Below are 18,558 nucleotides of genomic sequence, written 5' to 3' on the forward strand. Positions count from 1 at the left end.
AAATAACTCACTGATAATCAAAAACAAATCTTCACTGTGCAAATTCCTTTGAATGTAGAAGTGGTACCACCATTTACTTTATATCAGATATACAAATGGCAGACTTAGTCTAAATGAAGACCTCTGAATACACGTGACTTTTTATTCCCTTGGACACTAAAGTTGAGAGTAGAGGCTACTGCCCATACAAAACCTTCAACAGGTTCGATTTTACACTAAGTTGAAATGCTAGAAAGCAATATAAACTACTCCTAAAATACTGGACTGTAAGAATACTGAACTGTAATAAGTCATGCATTTACAAGGAAAGTAAATTCTACTAAATTGCCTTAAGTCTTAACTGTTATAGGTGGAAACATCTTTAAACTCAGGGAAAACATGAGAGGCCCCAAAATTCCTGGGCTACAGGAAGGGGAAGAGATCCCCCCCCACCCCCAAGGGAGCAGCCAAACATTTAAAGTTAAACGTACCGATATCAGGGGGGTATGCCTGGGCCAGCTCCCAGGCTACCATGGGAAATTCCACCAATAAAAGTCCTCAGGGAAGTCATGCCAGTTGAGAACCTTAAAAAGATCTCCAAACTTTACTAGGGAAAGATAAACCCATCCCAGAGGGTATTAATTATTTCCTCAAAGATGCCAGCTTGTTCCATTTTGGGAATATGACTGAAAAGCAAAGCTTATTAGGCCCTTGCCAGGCCTCCTCCTCAATGCCAGAGTAGAATGGCACCACTCCAACAGGCAGCTTGGGGCAAGCGCCATTTAAGCATCCTTGCAGGTGCAATGTGTTCATCTCAGCTCAGCAAATGGCCCTGTCCTTGCAATTTGGGATGGGATCTGGGCCTTTGCACATGGACGGACAGACAGGGGTTGTGCTCTGCTGCACTTGAGCTGCCTACAGGAATTTCAGGGCCAGATATTCTCTGCAGTCTTCCCATCCTTAATGTAGTGGGGGGCAGTTCCATGATATCATGTGAAGCGGGAGTGCTGTCCAGGGCCAGTTTTCACTGCCGCCATTCAGGGCATGGGGTGGGATGGGGGCTAGAAAAGAAAATTAAATCGATACATGTACACTAAAAGTATACTGGCTGGCAGCCTCTAACCAGCAAATCTGAAGCATAAAGCATAGTTCAAGGATTGACTGAGACACACAGACTGGAATACACACATCATCTTTTGTAACTTTTATGAATGCAGAGTCAACACAGTGGACTATACATCCCCTTTATGGAGCCAGTTAATTAATCCTAAAACATGGAAACTGCTGTGAACATCAGAAAAAAACTTTAAACTTTGGCTGGACCAATCTTTTACCGAGTAAATCCAGCTGAAAATTAGTTTTCGTTTTTAGGAGCTTTAGAAACTGCCAACGTGTAATGATTACATAACAAAAAGATTTTACAGCTTGTTAGAACACAAAGTCCTCTCACCGTATCTGGTGGATTTTTAATGTGGAACCTTTGTAGCTCATTGCCACGGAACCAAACATCATCTCACCAAGCATGTTGGCATCAGAGGATGGTCGAGAATTCTGGAAAGTCAAATTAATAAAAATGAATACCCCGACATCTATTTAAAGATGCTGTAAAACAGAGACTACTGGTTAGATATTACTTTAGGACTGTATATATTATGTAATGTAAGAAATCACACAACACCAGGTTATAGTCCAACAGCTTTATTTGAAATCACAAGCTTTCGGAGCGCTGCTCCTTCTTCAGGTGAAGTGGAGAAATGCATAAAGACACAGCTTATATAGTCAGAGAATCATGTCAGATGTTTACAGGTAACCTTTCCAACTGCCATTTATCACACCTCGGCAGAGAGATAATCACAGCAGTCAAAGGTGTGAATGGTGTCCAAACAGGTCAGTCAGGGAAACATTACATCAAAGAACAATGAGGTGGGGTCACAAGGGGTCAAATATTGCAGATGCTGGGGTCTGTATGAAAAACAAAAAAAAGACAAAAAACATTTTTTTTGGCTGGAAATCACAACAGGTCCGGCCGCATCTATGTAGAGAGAACAAGCCAATGTCGACTCGAGTCTGGATGACCTGCATCAGGTGGGGTTACATGTAGCGTGACATGAACCCAAGATCTCGGTTAAGGCCGTCCTCATGGGTGCGGAACTTGGCTATCAGTTTCTCGAGTCGACATTGGCTTGTTCTCTCTACAGAGGAATTTTCCATTGACTGGGCTTGTTAAGCCCACCCTGCGAGGTTCCCGGCCAATTAAAAGGAAGCGGATCTGATGACGTCATTTGATAATGCGTTATCAGCCGGTTTCCTTAAAGGGACCATGTCCAAATTGATTTTGACAGTTGTGCTATCAGTGTTCTACAGCAAACACTGACAAGCACTGCCAGAGGTGCACGGCTGCACCCAGGCGCTCCATATGCTTATGGAGGGAGTCACAGCACACAGGGAGGTCCTCTTCCCTTCAAATGGGCAGAAAAGACCTCCCCAGGAGACCAACGCAGCCTGGTTGCACATTGCAGAGGAGGACACAAGCAGGGATGTCGTCAGGAGTACCAGGCTGCAGTGGCGCAAACCTTTCAATTATCTGAGTAGATCACGAAACGTTACTGCAAAGCCGCACTCAACCTCATCCTGCTGTGCCACTCATCATATCCCCATCACTCTGCCTTCCCTACCTTACTGCTGCACATCTTTATTCACACCAACTTTCCTTGCATCTCCACCCATCCCTCTCTATCTACATTATCACTTTCCCATCTCACTAGCCACCCCTCACACTCATCCTCATCTGACTGCAAGCATACCAACTGAGAACACACAAGGGTAGGCATTTGCATGGTTTAGCCAATGTTCATGTGAAGTTTCTGGTAATGTGGTGTCAAACACTGAAATCTTTATTTTCAACACTTTGCGTTCTTGGACAGATGTGTGTGCAGCTTTGGAAGTGGCTTATTGAGTTGCAGTGAATGGTGAGAAATAACGGTACCCCCCGCAATGGTGATGAGTGTGAAAGGAATGGCTTGGATATTGTAGGGATCCTTTATGGTGCTAGTGTGGGGTGATGCCAACCTGGCACATCATGTGGCAGTCAGGGTGTACAGCGTCAAGTGAAGTAAATCTGGCTATGGTGAAGCCATCGCTGGCGACCCAGGCAGCAATGTTGTCGGGTGCTGATGCCCTCTGTCCTGTGTAGCATCAGGTGATTGCGGAGAAGGTTGGTGTTGTTGTTGGTGCTGCTGGTGTGCCTGATGTTGGTGTTGGGGATGATCATGGTAATATTCTGAGGACCAAGGTGAGATAGTTTCAAGGGCACCGATACTGCTGGAATAGATGGCAGCTGAAGTTGAGATGACAGAAGCAATCGGTCAATGGTGAGAGGTTGCTCCAAGGAGGTGACAGTGGAAATAGAGTTTACTCCAAACACTTCCAAAATGCATAAAGCTCAAAAGTGCGTACCAAATCATGAAGGCTCCAGATTCTACAATTGGGAAATGAACAGCTGTGAAATAGAAACATAGAAAATAGGAGCAGGAGTAGGCCATTTGGCACCTCAAGCCTGCTCCGCCATTCAATGCGATCATGGCTGATCATCCAAATTCAGTACCCTGTCCCTGCTTTCTCCCCATACCCCTGGATCCCTTTAGCCAACTCCTTCTTGAAAATATTTAATGAATTGGCCTCTACTGCCTTCTGTGGCAGAGAATTCCACAGGTTCACCACTCTCTGGGTGAAGAAATTCCTCCTAATTTCTGTCCTAAATGGCTTACCCCTTATCCTTAGACTGTGACCCCTGGTTCTGGACTTCCCGACCATCGGGAACATCCTTCCTGCATCTAGTCTGTCCAGTCCTGTCAGAATTTTATAAGTTTCAATGAGATCCCCTCTCATTCTTCTAAACTCCAGCGAGTATAAGCCCAATCGACCCAATCTCTCCTCATACGTCATTCCTGCCATCCCAGACATCAGCCTGGTGAATCTTCGCTTAACTACTTCCATGGCAAGAACATCCTTCCTCAGGCAAGGCAACCAAAACTGCACACAATACTCAAGATGTGGTCTCACCAAGGCCCTGTACAACTGCAGCAAGACATCCTTGTTCCTGTACTCAAACCCTCTCGCTACGAAGGCCAACATACCATTTGCCTTCTTAACCGCCTGCTGCACCTGCATGCTTACCTTCAGCGACTGGTGCGCAAGGACACCCAGGTCTCGTTGCACTTCCCCTTCTCCCAATCCATTGCCATTCAGATAATAATCTGCCTTCCTGTTTTTGCCACCAAAGTGGATAACCTCACATTTATCCACATTATATTGCATTTGCCATGCTTCTGCTCAATCACCCAACCTGTCCAAATCATCCTGGAGTTTCCTCGGCATCCTCCTCACAGCACACACGTCCACCCAGCTTTGTGTCGTCTGCAAATTTGGAGATATTACATCTAGTTCCCTTGTCTAGATCATTAATATATAGTGAATAGCTGGGGTCCAAGGACCAATCCCTGCGGTACCCCACTAGTCACTGCCTGCCACTCAGAAAAAGACCCGTTTATTCCAACTCTTTGCTTTTTGTCTGCCAACTAGTTCTCTATCCAAGTCAATACCTTGCCCCCAATCCCATGTGCCTTAACTTTACATGCTAATCTCTTATGCGGGACCTTATCGAAAGCCTTCTGAAAGTCCAAATACACATCCACTGGTTCTCCCTTATCGATTTTACCAGTTACATCCTCAAAAAATTCCAGGTTAGGTTTTATACCACTTTTGCAGTTGTCACCTATTCACAGCAATGGAGAGTCATTGATAACACAACATACTTACCCGACGTGATACCCGCTCTCCGGGAACCTCGTTAAAAACCTGGTAAAATGTTAAGTTCATGGGAAAATGGTGCTTACCTACCTTTTAACAAGCTTTTATGTATCTAAATTGGCTGACCCGCCGCTTGGTGTCGGGTTTATTCAGGGATGACAGTCCCGACACTTGGGAAAATAGAGAGGCGGGTTTACAGCGGGATACCGACCCGCTGTCAATCTTTGTGATGTTTGACAGTGGATCCGCCTCCAAACCCGCACTCTGAGCGCCGGTAAAATTCCGGTTTAAGAGTCTCATTTTTAATTCAATACGTCTGGGAAACTGGAAAATACATTTTAATGGAATGGTTCAATTTGGAACTCACTTTTTTGTCTGTTTCTGCCTTTTTAAAAAGTAATTATGAAAAACACATTATGGACAAAGCACAGGGAGAAATCTGCAACAACTGTTCAACCATTAACATATCAAGGTTGAGTCACTGTACACCATGTTCACAATGTGGCAAAAATATCACATATTGGCTCACAAATTTCTGTAAAAACTATCCCTTCCTTCCAATGGAATCAATATTTTGGCAGTCAAAAGTAAAGTATATTAAATGGTGTAGATGGCCATTGATGAAGAAAGTGTACCCTGTGCACACTGGGTGGATACAAGTCTTGATGTGGAGCGCAGGGATCAGTTTTAATTGTGGGGACTACAAAAAATAATTCAGTAAATATTGACCCAACGGTCAACAATCTTGGTACATAGCCAGAATGTTAAGGACAGGCATTAGCATTTCTATACCCTATCCAAATTTAAGGTTTCCATTTTCTTATGAAACGTACTTAAATAGATGTATTCATACACTTTTGCCTCATGGTACTCTGCAATATTGAGCATTACATTACTACACACACAAAGGCCACTATTACCATGTGCTTTCTCACTGTGCAGAATGTGTAGACATGTGTCAGCAAAGCAATCTCTGTTATTTACTTTGGCTGAAAGTAGCTTCACCTGGGCAATTAGCCAATTCTGATGGGCATAGACCACAACAGGCGTGTATGCGGCTTGTAGGGGACGCGCTAATTGTTTGTCAATTTCCAACCCCTCCCGTCGTGGGAGGGTTAATATCAAGGCCTATGTTTCTATTACTGGCACCAGAGTATGGAAGGAGAACAGTAGATTTGTCAAAAATTAGTTAAATTCCCATTGCACATACGGGACACACTGCAATATCAGACCAGATTTGCAAATGGGAGGAAGAAACCATCTAAACATTTTTCATTTTATTGTGCTAAGGGGAGGGCTGTTAGTTATGATGTGCCACTGTAGGCATATAATGTTCACGTATAGTACAGCCCCGATAATGTGTCTTCACCCCAAACTAAGGACAATACCTCTAATGATTTAGCCTATATCTGTATTGCCTAAATTGTGCTTTTTAAACATTTATACTATTTCTGTAATGTTAAATTCAATTGTTTCTGGTTTAATGTTAAGGCAAAGATGAAACCAAGCTAGTTGCCATAGTAATTTGAAATGTTAATTAGCTACCTTGAGACATGCCAGCATTGAAATTTCTTATTTATGCAAGTTTCTGTAGCTTTGAAACAATAGGAAGGCAACTTCAGAATGTTTGTGTCATTTTAACATACTGTCATTGACAAGTGCCCAAGGTTGGCAGCAAGGATTGTTTTTATTCAATGTTGATGGCTAGCCAGTAAACAATGAGATACATGTTGTTTTCCCAAAGTCCGAAGGGTGGGCCCATCTGGAACCCATTCATCAACTGAAATCATTTACCAATACTATACTCTGCTGTCATACAGCTTAAAATACTGTCTCTCTTGACATAAACTTGATGGGCAAAAGCTAATAGCGTATGGTTAGATATTTTTCCACAGTTCAAGTAGACACAAGAGAAAAGCGTCACATGTCCACCAGGGCTTAGGTGCAATCTAAGTGACACGACCATTATATATATCACTTCGGTCATCGCAATAGCAATATTTTCCTCATTATGAAAGTGTTTTAAGCCACCCTCTTAAAAAAATTTAAAAAAAAGTTTATGAAGTAATTTCCACCCAATGGAATTTTCAGATTGTAGTTTTCATAGAATTAGTTTAGAGAAACTTAAATGTAAGGGTTAAAATTCACATATTCAGGCCATACCGGGCATTTAGAGGACTGATCTTTAGTATTAGGAGCAGATGAAGAGGAGCTGTCTGAAGAGCTGGTACATGTGCTGCATTTTGATGGACAGTATTTCTCAAGAATCTTTACTTTCTGTAAATAGGAAAGATTTAATAATTAACAATGTTCTGCTAAATCATTTAAAAAGTGAATGGGAGGAAAGGAAGAAAAAAAAAGCTAAATACCAGAAGGCACAGGTTTAAGGTGGCTGACAAAAGAACCAGAGGCGACATGAGGAAAAACATTTTTTACGCAACAACTTGAAGGAGGAAAAAACTGCAGGGATATGGGGAAGGAGCGGGGGGGGGGGGGGACTAACTGCACTGCTCTTTGAAAGAGCCGGGCTGAATGGCCTCCTGTGCTGTACTATTCTATGATTCTATATCTATTGGGCCAGAATTTGCAGTCGGTATGACGGCGTGCTCCCAGAGTACACCGTCATAACGCCTTTGAAATGGACAGCAAGTTCGGGATTTCTGCATCCGTTAAATCCCAAACTTGCGATCTGTCAAGTTCCGACTTGACAGATGATCTGCACCGACACTGAAATCCTAAATGCTGGCGTAGAGTTGGGCTAATTCCCCACCAACTGCCCAGCAATTGCATATGAAAATTTTACGGCTGGTGCAAACAGGTGCAGGGTCTGTTTGCACAGCGTAAGGGGATACCAGTCAATAAAAAATCTTTTTTTATACATTACTGTATTGGAATTTAAAAAAAACTGCAATGGTGTATGTTGAGATGAAGATAACATTACAATGATGGTTTTCATTTTTAAGATTACAATTCTGTCACCATTGTAAACAAGAGTTGTCCACGTTTTCTGAGGTGAAAGTAATGATCCCTAAAAAGTGCTTAATTTCGGTTGACTTGAGTAACCTAGTCAATCACAACATTTAATATTCTGAAGCACAGCCCCAAGTAGAAAAGCAATTAATATTGAATACTAAGTGCACATTCGGTTTGGATGCCAGCTGTGTAATCGTTAATTACACCGCCGACCGCAAAATCTGGGCCATTATATATTAAGGGTCGACAGCGCATGATGCCAAAGTACTGCACCTGTAGATGGCACCTTAAAGGTAACATTAGATGACTAATTGATTACAATGAGGCAGCATTCAGCGTTACGTGACAGCCTCAAACAGCAGCTTCAGTAATGTCCAATATGCATTGCAATCTAAAATTCCCATTTAAGGTGTCCGAGGAAATGATCAGACAAACACATCTCAAGACACATCAAAATGCCTGCATTTACGGAGATTCTGAAAGCACTTGTAGACTTATAGAAGTCTGGTTGAAAAATGTACTAAAATTGCAACGTGACAAAGGGTTTAGTGAAGTGTGAAATACTTGTGGCCAGTGATGAAAACGTGTCACCAAAAGATAGTACAGTAATGAAATGCAAGTTCGAAGATAAGTAAAGCCAAGAATTGACCCACCCTTACAGCCAACACTTTCATCGAACAAGTCCCAAAGCTTTTTCATTTACTCCCTCAGAGTACTCAGCACACCCTGAATACATTTAAGCAGAAGAGAGATCTCGGCAACAGACTCCAGAAGTACAAACTGGGACAACCAAATCACAGAACAAATAACTATGGAGGAACCCCACACATCTACCCATCACATACTGCCCTATCCCTTCATCTCACACACACATATCGGGTCAACTGCTCTCCACCTAGCCGAGAACATATTGGGACAGTCACCCACAATACATGATTAAAAACCTGCTACCCTTTTTCATTGAGTAGAGATTGGGCCCCCATTAACTCAGTATAATATAGGACAATACTCACTCCAGTAAGAATCATACCCGACTGAGCTGATCCCCCACCCCAACTAAGCAAATTTCAGGACAATTCCACACTCCTAACAGATTAGTCAATGACCACTTCAACATCAAGTTTGAAAGCAGGAAAATATCAATACAAAAGATGAAGTGGTGACTCAGGGGGCCATCTCAATGAACCAAGGTAAGGAATGGAAAGAAAAGGTTGGCAAAAACCTTGAAACATACAAGACCCTCCCCACACTGAGCAGAGATCACAATCCCCCATACTGAACAGACGTCCCTTTAACCTGCACAGAAAACAAGGCCTAACCACCCATCCTTCTCAAACTTGGTACCAACCCCCAATGACCTGAAATCATGAAAAATCGGCAAGTGCACTGAGTAAAATCAGAGCTACCCCACCGTACATGAATGAACAAACATGACCCCAATCCACTGGGCAGCTAATGACCAACACACACGCGCAGAAACCAACAGGTGCAGAAACCAACACACTCTCGCAGAAACCAACATGCACACGCAAAAACCAACGCGCCCCCACGCGCAGAAAACACACACCCCCACGCGCAGAAACCCCCACCGACACCCCACACGCAGACACCCCCACACACAGAAGCCCACAGATATTTTAGCAGAGAGGTGCCTTCTTTCGGATGAGACATTAAACCAGGGCTCATCCTGCCCTCTCAAATAGATGTTTCAAAAATGAGCAGGGGTGTTTTCCCGGTATCCTGGCCAATATATATCTCTCAACCAACATTAATTAAACAGATTATCTGTTATTTCTCTCATTGGTGTTTGTGGGATCTTGCTGCGCACAAACTGAAACCTATTAACAGGAGTAGGCCATTCAGCCCCTCAAGCCTGTTCTGCCAATCAATGAGATCATGGCTGATCTACATCCTAACTCCATTTACCCGCCTTGGCTCCATATCCCTTAATACCCTTGTTTTGATCTCAGATTTAAAATTATTATCGAGCTAGCATTTATTTCTTTTTGGGGGAAAGAGTTCCACACTTCTACCACCCTTTGCATGAAAAAGTGTTTCCTAACTTCTCTCCTGAATAGCCTGGCTCTGATTTTAGGGTTATATCCCCTTGTCCTCGACTCCTCACCAGCGGAGTAAGTTTTTCTCTATGTACTCTACTAATTCCTTTCAAAATCCTAAAACCCTCAATCAAATCACCCCTTAACCTTCTATATTCCAGGGAATACAAGCCTAGTTTATGTAATCTCTCCTCATAAATGAACCCTTGGAGTCCTGGTACCATTCTGTTGAAGTTGCGCTGCACTCCTTCCAAGCCCAATATAACCTTTCGAAGGTGCGGTGCCCAGAACTGAACACACTTTTCCCGATATGGTCCAACCAGGCCTTTCTTCAGCTGCAGCAAAACTTCCACCCCTCTAGTTATAAAGGCTAACATTCCATTAGCCTTTTTGATTATTTTTTGTACCCGACTACTACATTTTAGTGATCTGTGTACAGGGACCCCTAAATCTCTTTGGACCGCCACTGTTCCTAGCTTTACATCATCATTTAGAAATACTTGGATCTGTCCTTTTTTGTGTAAAATGGATGACCTCACACTTACTTGCATTGAAATCCATCTGCCACAGTTTTGCCCACTCACTTAATCTATCAATGTCTCTTCATAATTTTATGCTCCTGTCTATATTACTTACTATGCTATCAATCTATGTGCATTCAGCAAACTTGGATATATGGCTCTCTATTGTGTTATCCAGGTCATTAATATAGTGAATAGTTGGGACACCACTAGTCATTTCCTTCCAATTAGAGTACATACCCGTTATCTACCACCAAACCATGTCAATAATTTGCCTTCAATTCAATGGGCATATGTGGAATCTTATCAAATGCCTTCTGCAAGTCCATATAAACTACATCCATCGACATTCCCCTGTATGCTACTTTAGTTACTTCCTCAAAAAATTCAATTAGGTTTGTTAGACATGACCTACCCATTACAAATCTGTGTTGGCTCTCTCTATTCAGCTCAGATTTCTCTGTGCTCAGTCCCTCTGTCCTTAATTATAGATTCCAATAGTTTCCCCACAACAGATGTTAGACTAACAGGTATATAATTTCCTACTTTCTCACCTTTCTTATAAATAATGGGAGTTATATTTGCAATTTTCCAATCTATAAGGGACAATTCCTGAATTGAGTACACTTTGGAAGATTATGGCTAAAGCATCTGCAATTTGTTCACCTACTTCCTGAGGTGGAAACCATCCAGTCCTGGGGATTTGTCAGTCTTTAGTGACATTATTTTTTCTAATACTGTTTTCTTTCTTACTTTACTTTATTGAGTTCCAGTCCTTGATCCATTATTGGTTTCCCTGGAATATCAGGTGTATTATTCTCTTCCTCTCTTGTGAAGACTAACACAAAATAATTATTCAATATGTTTGTCATTTCCTTATTTTCCTTTGCAATATTACTCAATGCTTTTAAAGGGCCCACATTACCCTTCACTGTCCTTTTTCTTGCAATATAATTGTAAATCTTGATAGCCCTCATAAGTTTCTTCTCACATTCCTTTTTACAGCTCTTGCTATCTTTTTGTCTTCCTTTGCTGCATTTCCCTATATTGCAACAGTGACCACAATGCAAAAGTACTTCATTGGCTGTGACGTGCTGTGCAACGTCCCAAGATTATGAAAGGCTTTGCACGAATGCATGTTCATTCTTTCTCTCTTATTTCTGGCCACCCCACTGAGCACTATTTCACCCCCTAACCAATAAGAAGCGAATCCCCCCACCGACCCCCCACCACACTGAGAAACAACTTGTGCCTCTTCCCTCCCTTTACCCAGAAGCAATTCAGCACCACCCTCCACTCGAACGCGGAAAAACTAACCTAATGTAACAATGCCCGCTCCCTCCCCTTCTGAAAGGAAAACCACTCTCTTCCCCCCCTCCACTAAGATGATGGAATTGGGCCCAGGCAATTGCATAATAACATAAGAACATAAGAAATAGGAGCAGGAGTAGGCCAATCGGCCCCTCGAGCCTGCTCCACCATTCAATAAGATCATGGCTGATCTGATCCTAACCTCAAATCTTCTATCACTCTCCATCCCACCCGAACCCATGTGATCTCCCGGGAGAGGCGAAAAACCAGATAAAAAACCCAATGGCCAATTTGGGAGAAAAAAATCTGGGAAATTCCTCTCCGACCCATCTAGGCGATCGAAATTCTTCCAGGAGATCACTCTGTCCCTATATTTTCTACAGTACTTACCTTCTGTAAAGGCGATCTCCACCCCAGCCAGGAACAGGAATAAAACCATCTCCTGAAATCTAACAGAATTAGAACACAGTAGGAGCAGAACCAGGCTACACGGCCCCTGGGCCCACTCCACTACCCATAGGGCCATGACCATTCCGAACCTAGACTCATGTCCAATTTCCTGCCCGCTCCCCGTAACCCTTACTTCCCTTTACTTCTAGGAAACTATCTATTTCTGTTTTAAATGTATTTAATGATGTAGCTTCCACAGCTTTCTGGGGCAGCAAATTCCACAAACCTACCACCCTCTGAGTGAAGAAGTTTCTCCTCATCTCAGTTTTGAAAGAGCAGCCCCTTATTTTAAGATTATGCCCCCTAGTTCTAGTTTCACCCATCATTGGGAACATCCTCACCGCATCCACCCGATCAAGCTCCTTCACAATCTTATATGTTTCAATAAGATCGCCTCTCATTCTTCTGAACTCCAATGAGTAGAGTCCCAATCTACTCAACCTCTCCTCATATGTCCATCCCCTCATCCCCGGGATTAACCGAGTGAACCTTCTTTGTACTGACTCGAGAGCAAGTATGTCTTTTCTTAAGTATGGACACCAAAACTGTATGCAGTATTCCAGGTGCGGTCTCACCAATACCTTGTACCACTGCAGCAATACCTCCCTGTTTTTATATTCCATCCCCCTAGCAATAAAAGCCAACATTCCATTGGCCTTCTTGATCACTTGCTGCACCTGCATACTAACTTTTTGAGTTTCGTGCACCAGGATCCCCAGATCCCTTTGTACTACAGTACTTTCCAGTTTCTTGCCATTAAGATAATAACTTGCTCTATGATTTTTCCTGCCAAAGTGCATAACCTCACACTTTCCAGTATTGTATTCCATCTGCCAAATCTCTGCCCACTTACTTAGCCTGTCTATGTCCCTTTGCAGGTTTTTTATGTCCTCCTCACTCACTACTTTCCGTCCCATCTTTGTATCATCTGCAAACTTTGATATGTTACACTCGGTCCCCTCCTCCAAATCGTTAATATAGATTGTAAAGAGTTGGGGACCCAGCACTGACCCCTGCGGAACACCACTAGTTACTGGTTGCCAATCTGAGAATGAACCATTTATCCCAACTCTCTGCTTTCTGTTAGCGAGCCAATCCTCCACCCACGCCAGAATATTACCCCCAATCCCGTGATTTTTTATCTTGAGCAATAATCTTTTGTGTGGCACCTTGTCAAATGCCTTTTGGAAGTCTAAATACACTACGTCCACTGGTTCCCCTTTATCCACCCTGTATGTTACTTCCTCAAAAAACTCCAGCAAATTTGTCAAACATGACTTCCCCTTCATGAAACCATGCTGAGTTTGTCCTATTAAATTATGTTTATCCAAATGTCCCGTTACTGTCTCCTTAATAATGGACTCTAACATTTTACCAACCACAGATGTTAGGCTAACAGGTCTATAGTTTCCAGCCTTCTGCCTACTACCCTTTTTAAATAAGGGTGTTACATTAGCAGTTTTCCAATCTGCCGGGACCTTTGCTGGGTCCAGTGAGTTTTGGAAAATTATTACCAATGCATCCACAATCCCTACCACTACTTCCCTCAAGACCCTAGCATGCAAGCCATCAGTTCCAGGGGATTTATCCGCCTTGAGTCGCATTATTTTACCAAGTACCACTTCCTTAGTGATTTTAATCGTATTTAGTTCCTCCCCCCCTAGAGCCCCCTGTTTGTCCAGTGTTGGGATATTCTTAGTGTCCTCTACTGTAAAGACTGATACAAAATAATTGTTCAGTGTTTTTGCCATCTCCATGTTTCCCACCATTAATTTCCCGGTCTCATCCTCTAAGGGACCAACATTTACTTTAGCCACCTTTTTTCTTTTTATATAACTATAGAAACTTTTACTGTCTGTTTTTATATTTTTTGCTAATTTACTTTCATAATCTATCTTCCCTTTCTTAATCAATCTTTTAGTTATTTTTTGCTGTCTTTTAAAGACTTCCCAATCTTCCATCCTCCCACTAGATTTGGCTACCTTATATGCCCTTGTTTTTAGTCGGATACTATCCTTAATTACTTTACTTAGCCACGGATGGCTATCTTTTCTTTTACACCATTTTTTCCTCAGTGGAATATATATTTTTTGGAAGTTGCAAAATAACTCCTTAAATGTACACCACTGATCATGTACCGTCTTACCCTTTAATCTATTTTCCCAGTCCACTCTAATCAATTCCGCTCTCATACCTTCATAGTCTCCTTTATTCAAGCTCAGCACGCTTGTTTGAGATCCAACCTTCTCACCCTCTAATTGAATATGGAACTCAACCATGTTATGGTCACTCATTCCAAGGGGATCGTTTACTAGGACATTTTTAATTAATCCTGTCTCATTACACAGGACCAAATCTAAGGTTGCTTGCCCCCTGGTCGGTTCAGTTACATACTGCTCAAGAAACCCATCCCTAATACACTCAATGAACTCATCCTTAAGGCTGCTCTGCCCAATTTGATTTGTCCAGTTAATATGATAATTAAAATCCCCCATAATTATAGCTGTTCCCTTATTACAAGCCTCAACTATTTCCTGATTAATACTCCGTCCAACAGAGTTGCAACTGTTCGGAGGCCTATAGACTACACCCACTAGTGTTTTTTTCCCCTTATTATTCCTTATCTCCACCCAAACTGTTTCACTATCCTGCTCCTTTGACCCAATGTCATTTCTCTGTATTATAGTGATTCCTTCCTTTATTAACATAGCCACCCCACCTCCTCTCCCTTCCTGCCTGTCCTTCATTGTTAAATAACCTGGTATGTTTAATTCCCAGTCATGGTCACCCTGCAGCCATGTTTCTGTAATGGCCACAAGATCATACCCATATGTCGTTATTTGTGCCGTTAACTCATTCATTTTGTTACGAATGCTACGTGCATTCAGATAAAGAACTTTCAAATATGTTTTGTGACACTTAGTTCCTGTTTTTTCCCTTTTTAGTACTTTACTTTTTGCTCCATACCTTCTGTCCCTTCCTGACACATTCTGTTTTATAGTTCCCCCACTGCTACCTAAGTCTATGACCTTCTCTGTTGTCATTTCTATTATTTGCTCTCTAGAAACCTCCCCCCCACTAATTAGTTTAAAGCCCTCTCTACAGCCCTAGTTATATGATTCGCCAGGACTCTAGTCCCAGCACTGGCCAAGTGGAGTCCGTCCCAACGGAACAGCTCCCTCCTGTCCCAGTATTGGTGCCAGTGTCCCAAGAAGCAAAACCCATTTCTCCCACACCAGTCTTTGAGCCACGCATTTAACTCTCTAATTTTATTTATCCTAGCCATATTCGCTCGTGGCTCAGGTAATAACCCAGAGATTATTACCCTTGAGGTTCTGTTTTTTAATTTGACCCCTAACTGCTCATACTCCTTTAACAGAACCGTCTTCCTTGTCCTATCTATGTCGTTTGTACCAACATGGACCATGACAACTGGATCCTCCCCCTCCCACTCCAAGTTTCTTTCCAGCCCAGAAGAGATGTCCTTAACCCTGGCACTGGGCAGGCAACACAGCCTTTGGGACTCCCGCTCTTGACTGCAGAGAACCCTATCTATCCCCCTAATGATACTATCCCCTACCACTACAACATTTCTTTTTACTCCCTCCACTTGAATGGCCCCCTGTACCACGGTGCTGTGGCCAGGTTGCTCATCCTCCCTGCAGTCCCCGCTCCCGCCCTCACAGGGAGTAAGAACCTCGATCCTGCTGGACAAGAACAAGGGCTGCGTCTCCTTCAACACTACATCCTGGATCCCTGTACCTTCCTCACTCGTAGTCACACTGTCCTGTCCCTGACCACGGACTACATCTGCAGTAATTAACTTCATAGGTGTGACCATCTCCTGAAACATAGAGTCCAGGAACTTCTCCCCCTCCCTGATGTGTCGCAGTGTCTGAAGCTCGGTCTCAAGCTCCATAACATGGAACTTGAGTTCCTCCAGCAGCAAACACTTGTCGCAGATGTAATCACCGTGAGCCTCAATGGGGACCACCGGCTCCCACATCTCGCAACAGTAACACATCACCTGCTCCATTCTATATAATTAATTAAATTTCTTATTATTAGTTATGAAAACCCTGCCCGGATATAGATGATAATGTCACATCACTATTCAAAGGACTTACCAACTTAAAGGTATAAAAGAGAAGAGAAGGAAGAAAACCAACCAACCAGCTGATCACCAACCTCCTCCTGGAATACTGTCTGTGGGGCCTGTTTGGTTGACTCGTCTCGCTGCTCCGCCTCCGCAGTGTTGTCCAAGCCTGGGAGTGGGGAACAAAACCGAGCAAAAAACACACCCTCACCTCCCACTTATCCGAACTCTCTCACTTAGCAAAACTCCAGCACCACTCAATGCACAAGGCACTCCGTGCACTGCACTAGCCCCTCCCCTTTTATACCCGGATTCTACTTCCGGTTTAAACTGCCCAAGAGTTTAAAAAACCCTTAAAAAATTAAACTTACTTCAAATAATTGACTTCTTAACACACTAAAATTCACAAAATACACTTAAATGATTTTTCTCCCACTTAGCAAAACTCCAGCACCACTCAATCCAAGTGCCCCCCCTCCCCCCACACAAAGGGGAACTGGCCCTGGCCCAGTGCGAACCAATCCTTCCCAAACCACCCCTGCCTCCCTCTTCTTTTGCCTTTCCATCTCCCCCCACCAAAGGTGAAGAAGTGGGCCCTGTCCCAGTGCCACACATTTCTTCATTGTCCCCGAATGCCCCCCCCCTCCTCTTCCCATTTCTCCCTTTGTCCCTGACCCCTCCCCCACTGCAATCCAGTTATCCAACTGCCTTCTAACCTGTTTGACCTGAATAATAAACTTAGGCCTAGAAATTGGGTATAGCCCCGCTTGAGGCGTTAGAATTGGCGCTGCGCAAAGTTTATAGCCAGACGCAACTTATCGCCGCCTGGCGCGATATTGGGTTGCATCGCCCCCAAAGGTGATTGAGGCGCGAATTCAGACGTTGCACGGGACTCCTAAGGTGCTAAACTTCCGGCGCAACCCAATATCGGCGTGGACGGGCGCAGCGCAGGTGCGCTCAATTACCGATAACCACGAGACTTCCAGGCGCCGGCCGGCTCTTAAAGGGGTGGGTCAGTCAGCCTCAGCTTCCACACTCGGTGCCTTGTAGGCCTCAGAATCGGCGCAGGCCCTTCTCTGTCGCTAAAAACTTGGACCAAATGGAGAAGGTGAGGCAGAGAGCAGAGCGCTTCAGCAATGAGGCTCTGGAGCAATTGGTGGCCGCAGTGGAGCCCCGTCAAGATGTTCTGTACCCAGACAATGGCAGGAGGCCGAATCATAAGGATTACCGACGAGCTTGGAGGGATGTATGCCAGAGGGTCAACTCCAGCAACATGGTGACCAGGAGCCCTGTCCAATGCAGAAAGAAATTCAACGACCTCACTCGGGTCGTCAGGGTGAGTGTTGTTTCCGCAAACTTCTGCATCCCTTCATGTGCACCTGTCTTTATGGCTACAGGGTGGCCTGTGCCCCATTGGCCATCTGCCAGCAAGCACCGATGGCCCTTTCTGGGCACACACATCCACATTTGACTCAGGACATCATGTAAGGGCTCTTGCACCATGGGGGGGCATGAGATGCTCACTCAGGGCATCATGTAAGGGCTCTTGCAACATGGGGGGCATGAGATGATCACTCAGGGCATCAAGTAACATAACTTCCCCTCCTTTCCCCTGCAGTCCAAGCTGGCGAAGATTCGCAAAGACCAGCTTCGAACCGGTGGAGAACCTCCACAAGTGGTCACTCTCACGGATCTCGAGGAGAGAGTGCACCAGATTCTTGGAGGACGTCTGAGTGGTCCTGTTACCACTGCAGCTGCTGACCCCATTGTCGACAGCGATGGTAAGGTTCTCACCTTTGACAACTGTCTCCTTCCACTTGGTCCCCCTGCCAGCATGCTTTCTCACTGTGGACCCATGTCATAGCCTTGCCGCAATCTGGCATCCCTTGCTGCCAAGCTGTCCTTTTGCTAAAGCCACTCTTCCATCTCCCTGCTTTCAGATGCTGCATCACCAGCTCGGGATCCGGGCCCTGAAGCTGCCAGTGCCTCCAGAGGCGAGGATCAGGAGGAAGCCGGACCATCCGTTCCAGCCTCAGGGGAGCCTACACATCTGCAGACTGGGGATAATAGTTCCCTGGAGGGGAGGGGGGGGGGGGGGTCGGGGGCTCTGATGAGGAGCCAGTTGCCGGAACAAGCGGCCTGCAGCAACGCGAGGGGGGTAGGCAAGTTTGGGGACCGGCTCCCCGGAGGGCAAGGCAGGGAACGATGACTGCTGCACAGAATGCAGAGGAGATGCGTAGCCTTGCCGAAATGAGCAACCAGGCCCGGTTCAGGCAGACTGAGCTTATGGCTGCAGTGGGGAGGATGCCTCAGTCGATCGACACACTGGCAAAGAGTGTGCTGGACTTTGGGGCAGCAATGG

At 44.3% G+C, this 18,558-nt stretch overlaps 1 protein-coding gene across 5 annotated transcripts in view; it reads right to left on the reverse strand.

Annotated features, from left to right (window-relative positions):
* The window catches only part of fnip1 (folliculin interacting protein 1), a 131,054-nt gene that overhangs the window by 50,369 nt on the left and 62,127 nt on the right, over positions 1-18,558 (reverse strand). For 4 of the 5 annotated variants that reach the window (XM_085995711.1, XM_085995716.1, XM_085995713.1 and 1 more), the window contains exons 3-4: positions 6,952-7,065; positions 1,430-1,530 (exon numbers count right to left, since the gene is read on the reverse strand). In XM_085995711.1, coding sequence (XP_085851837.1) covers positions 1,430-1,530; positions 6,952-7,065 — 215 coding nt within the window. The remainder of the gene's footprint in view (positions 1-1,429; positions 1,531-6,951; positions 7,066-18,558) is intronic. The other variant, XM_085995715.1, reaches the window with a different exon arrangement.

Source organism: Somniosus microcephalus, chromosome 8, assembly GCF_052327205.1.
Source record: "Somniosus microcephalus isolate GS21.2 chromosome 8, FLI_Smic_1.0, whole genome shotgun sequence".
Classification (NCBI taxonomy): Eukaryota; Metazoa; Chordata; class Chondrichthyes; order Squaliformes; family Somniosidae; genus Somniosus; species Somniosus microcephalus.